Raw genomic sequence first — 5263 nt, forward strand, 5'->3', positions numbered from 1 at the left:
GCGAGCATTCAGATACAGATCCGTGTGCGTCGGCTTGCGATACACGCTATGTCCCAGGCAACCATTACTCTTCCGGTGGATCAAGATATCGAGGAAAGGAATCTTGCCGTTTATTTTTTATTGAAACGTTGGTGCCTATAAATCAAATCAACCGGTGGAAATCCCGAGAGGACTTCACTGTCTTCCTGGTGTTTCCGGAACGGGGTTGGTTTATATACTATACTTGTGCTTTTTGGAGAAACGTTTCAGTCCGGGCATTGAAGGTTTAGGTAGGGAAAGGGATATGGGAAAGGGAAAGGGCTGATTTAGGATATCTATGTGCTGATTTGGAAGGAAGGTCATAGTCCCACAGATTCTCTATTAAACTATTTTTGGTTTTTTTAATTGATTTATGAAATTGCGTCAGAGCTGATTTCAGTGAGAGCAAAATTGGGCAAATTTGTAAGTCATTGCGAATTTGACGGTTGCTGACAAACCAAGGGGCGCCTATTATTTTCCTGATTATCTTATTTTCACAGGTTTGAATTTTCTTTAAGTGGCATGCACTAGCATGTAACCAAGCAGGCGAAGCATACGTTAGTAGCGGTTTGATGGTTGAAGAATACAGGAGAAGTTTGGTTTTTAGAGCTAACGGTGATGATGATTTTAGTAGAGGGAATAATGCAGCATGGATTCCGATGGACTTGTCGGTCTGTGTCTTGATATGGCTGGCCCAAGTGAGACGTTTGTCTAATATTACGCCTATAAGTATTTCGCAGTCTGACTTTTGGGAATTCTGGTGTTATCGTAGAATAGCTGGTGTCCTTCGCCGGCTTTTGGACGACGCGAGAAGACGACATGAGTGCATTTGCTAGCATTTACACTCAATTTCCATTCGTCGGCCCAGTCTTGGTAGTCATCTAGATGTTCTTGAAGAGTGTCTGCAGTCCGATACGGATCTGAACCCTGGGCCATGATGGTAGTGTCGTCGGCGTATTGGTAAAGGTTGGTTTGGGGAAGGGTGGGAGTGTCGTTGACGTAGAGGTTAAATAAGGTCGGGGAAAGAATGGCGCCTTGCGGTACGCCGGAGGAAATGGGATGGAAGAAGGAATCAGAGGAATGGACTTTAACGTAGAAGGAACGGTCGCAGGTAAAGGATTGAAGGAGTTTGCATAGGTAAGAGGGAATTTCTTGATTGATCAGCTTTTCAATCAGGCCCAGGGTCCAGACTTGATCAAAAGCGGCTTCCAAATCCAAGAAAACACAGTGGGAAATGTGTTTACAGTTGAATCCGGCGACGATATCTTCCACCAGACGAAGGATTTGGTGAGTGGTGGAGGTTTTCTCTCTGAATCCAGTCTGCTCCGGACGGATGATTTCATTCTCGTGCAGGAACTTGCGGAGACGATGATGAATTATGGATTCGAAGAGTTTGGACAAAGTACTAAGTAGACTGATTGGGCGATAGGATTTTGGATCTGAGAGCGGCTTATTGGGTTTTGGAATCATTATAATCTTAGCTAATTTCCATGCGGTTGGGAAATATGAGAGTGAGATTAAACTATTGAATAAACGGGTGAGAATTTTGATCATGTTGGGCGGTAAATTACGGAGGAGACGATTGGAAATACCATCAGGGCCGGGCGCAGATTTCTTTTTTAATCGTTTTAGAATGGAGCTAATTTCCTCAGGGGAAGTGAGTTCTGGTGCAGATATTGGACATTGTTGTAGACTCAGCCAAGAAGTCTTGCATTCTTCTTCCCTCGGGGATGGCAAGTCGTTCTTGAATCTGGATTCCAGAATTTCTGCAAAGATGTTTGCTTTTTCTTCATTTGTCATCGCTCTGCCGGAAGAAGTATTCAGAGCTGGCATCAGGCGGCGCGGTTTTCGCAGGGCTTTTGCAATCGGCCAGATTGTGCCGTCTTCATGGCGAAGAGATTTCAGCTTCTTGTCCCAATTTTCGCTGCGGTGTAGCTTTATTTCGCGCTGGATGCGATTACGAAGGGCGTTGTAAATTTGGCGATCTTCTTGAAGACGGGAATGCTGCCAGAGCTTGCGGGCGTGATTTCTTCTGCGGATTAAGTTGAGAATGGCTGTCGGGAGGGCTTCAGGAAGTGATTTCTCAGGGATTTCATACGCGGCATCATTTGCAGCATCTTGAATCATTATTGTGAGTTGTTCGATGAATTCGTCGGCGTCTTTGCGGTTTGCGATTGGACGAGAATGAAGAATGTGGCAATTATCACCGACCAAACGCGAGAATTTATTATAATTAATTCCGCGTTTGCTGACTGGTTTTTGAATAGGGAGGCAATTTATTGTGAATTGAATCGGAAGATGATCTGATAAGTGGTAATCGATGGTAGAGGAATGGCCGGTCGGAGGAACATTAAGGGAAAGGGCGATGTCCAGAATGTCATTGGATCCGCGATGGGCGAAGTGAGACGGAGAATCAGGGGCAATTATCTCGAGATTGCGACGCCGTTGCAACGTAGATAGCATGTTGCCAGCTCTATTATTTGATTTGCAGCCCCAGCTGATATTCTTCGCGTTTAAATCGCCGGCGACGATGGCCCGGGCTTTCAAAAGAGAATTCAGCGCAACGAAGTCTTCCTTTCTGGCTGGTTTGGGCGGCCGGTAGACTGACCAGACATGGATGTCGCCTAGGGAGGTCCGGATCTTAGCGCCGACTGCTTCGACGATGGATTGATGTTTGAAAGGTAGCTGAGATGACGGGATAATTGATTTAATGAGAAGCAAAACGCCGCCGCCTTTTGCATCGGCGCGATCTAACCTGTATTGAGTGAAGCCGGGGAAGTAGATCTTCTTTGACGGAGTTAGCCAGGTTTCTTGTATACATGCAACGTCTATGAAGTGGAGTTGAAGAAGCTCTCGGAGTTCTTCTTGTTTATCATGAAGACCGCATACATTCCAGTGCAGAATCGTTAATTTATTTGCTGGTCGATCAGCCATCGCCAAGCAGTGAAAGTCCTATTTGAACGACTTCATTAATGATTATTTCAGATTTGGGTTGAGATGATGGAGCGAGAAGTTTCTTGATTAGTCCGGGAAGCCAAGTACTTATTTTCTGTTTCATTCCTGAAGTTAGGAAGGAGGAAATGAACGATGTCAGATTGAAATCAGATGCTAGCGATTGCTGAGAATTGTCGGTGGCAGGAGGAACGGGAGCTGATGTTGGCGCTAGCGGAGGATAATTTCCATCTTCAAGAGATGGCGGATTGATTGGTTGTCGGCGGCTATTGCGGAGTTTTTCGGCAAAAGACAGGTAGTGTGGACATTTCTTATAATTAGCAGGATGCTCTCCAGAGCAATTTGCGCATTTTGCAGGCTCAGGCTTGAATAACTGACACTCTGTATGAGAGTGGTTTCCTCCACAACGAACACAGCGGGTTTGCATTCCGCATGATTTATAAGTATGGCCATGATGCTGGCATTTCGTGCATTGCGGAGGGCCTGGCGATGGGCGGAAAGTTTCGATTTTGACGGCAAGACCGCAAAGATGGGAAATATTTTTGTATTTTTCAATATTGGCTCCTGATGGAAATTTAATTTGAAACAATGGCAACAGTCTAACGGGAAGAGGAGGCAGTGGAGTCTCCGGACTCTCGCGCTGAAGGCGCTCGCGACGTTCACGCTCTGATTTTAGGGGCCTAGTAGTACGTAATTGAACGATATCGTCAACTGGAAGATCTTTTTCAAGTAGGGAATCATTAATTTCATCAGTGGTGGTGGCTGAGAGCAAACCACGAACAACCAGGTAATTGCATTTGTCTTCCGCAAGTTGGTAGGAATAGTATTCCCATTTCTTTTCATTAAATAACTTAATAAGAGCACGGAAATCGTCCGATGTATGGCATTGGATTCTAATTTGCGACCCTGTAGAGTTTGAAACTGGTGGCCGAGAGGTGGCCATAATAATGGCTCTGTTTTTAATGGACCAATTTGATTGGTCCTTCAAAAAGATCGGAGGAATTTTATATTTCCTTGGCGCCTGAGGGGCATTTGAGCTTTGATTGAGGCTGCGGTCCTGAAAAGGGCCGTTTTGAGTGGTAAGCATTGGAGAACCATTCATTGCTGGGGGAATTACTGACGTTTGGTCGCTTTTCTTGGCCGGAGGGGCCTTAAGAGGGCCATTTTCGTGCTCATCATCTAGAGGACTAAATCTATCACTAGTTTCTAGAGGAGTAGGTGACAAAGGCGGGGAATGAAACATTCGTCTACGTTTTCTGGTATCTAAAGAATAGGAATCCTGTGAAGCAGGCTGATCAGATGGTTGAAGCATTGGAAGACCAAGAATTGCTCTGACATTAGGATCATTTAACTTTTCTACTGGCAGGCGAATTTGGATTAGAGAATCTGATTGCGGGACTACGGTAGGAGTAGATAAAGGAGAAGGAATAATGCCCGGACTTACCGAGGCAGGAACAGGGTTGACAGGAACTGGGCTGATTTCTTTGGATGGTGGAGAGGGTGGGCTCGGAGGCGGAGATTCTGGTGAGGATGGCAGGTTGGAGTCAGGAGAGGAAGGAGGGCTGGCATCTTCTTCGGACCAAGGTCCGTTGGCCTCAGAATCATTGGATTCTTCGTCCATCGCGCCGTTCGGCGCGTTGCGTCTTGACGCTATTCTTTATTGGCAATTTGAATTAACGATGCACAAAGAAAAATATACTCGCGCGTGACGCACAGGTAAAATTCACTTAATTCGCGGCGACTGACAGGAAAATTCAGCGGCAGCAGCGTCCGTAACGTTAGTAACCATCAATTGAACGTCCGCCACACTTCAAGCTGGTCCGTTTCACCATCTCGCTTGAAGCGCTTCAAAGCCAAGGAATCAAACGGACCGGCCTTTAGAGCGGTGGCGCTTCAAATCGCTTGAAGCGTGAAACGGACCGCGACCCTGGTTATTGACATTATGGGCCGTATTTTTAAAGAGATGTTTTTCCCAATAATAGAAATAATGGATATATTTACAAATGGCAGGTTGAAGCTCATGATGCAACATTTTCAAAAGTAAATACCTTACGTACACCAATGAGACAAAAGACATCCTCGGAGTCAGTTAGCATCCTCTATAGCTTTGGTCTGCTTCCTTGGACAAGGTGTCACACCACATGAAGTTATTTACATGCCACAAGAATTCATGGGTCGTTAAGTTCTTCTCATTGTGTTTATGCAGAATCATATCCTACGCCACGTTCTAATGTTCAAGAACATTGGCCTATTTAAAAGGAAAATGACATTGTATGATTTCATTGGTACATGC

General features: G+C 45.4%; 1 protein-coding gene across 1 annotated transcript; it reads right to left on the bottom strand.

The window, feature by feature from the left end:
* Window positions 1-2642: 2642 nt before the first annotated feature.
* On the bottom strand, window positions 2643-4591 carry LOC124164981 (lysine-rich arabinogalactan protein 19-like). Its single transcript, XM_046542220.1, has 2 exons — window positions 4092-4591; window positions 2643-2703 (listed from the first exon to the last, which is right to left on the bottom strand). Exons 1-2 carry the CDS (start codon window positions 4589-4591, stop codon window positions 2643-2645), a joined length of 561 nt encoding a protein of 186 aa, XP_046398176.1.
* Between the last annotated feature and the right edge of the window lie 672 nt (window positions 4592-5263).

This window comes from Ischnura elegans, chromosome 9, assembly GCF_921293095.1.
Source record: "Ischnura elegans chromosome 9, ioIscEleg1.1, whole genome shotgun sequence".
Lineage (NCBI taxonomy): Eukaryota > Metazoa > Arthropoda > Insecta > Odonata > Coenagrionidae > Ischnura > Ischnura elegans.

Excerpts from the sequence above, each read along its gene's own strand:
- LOC124164981 (XM_046542220.1), bottom strand. The coding sequence starts at position 4,591 with ATGGACGAAGAATCCAATGATTCTGAGGCCAACGGACCTTGGTCCGAA. Across the intron at positions 2,704-4,091 it reads GCCAAGAAAAGCGACCAAAC|CTACCTTTCAAACATCAATC; the intron begins GTCAGTAATTCC and ends CCGTCATCTCAG.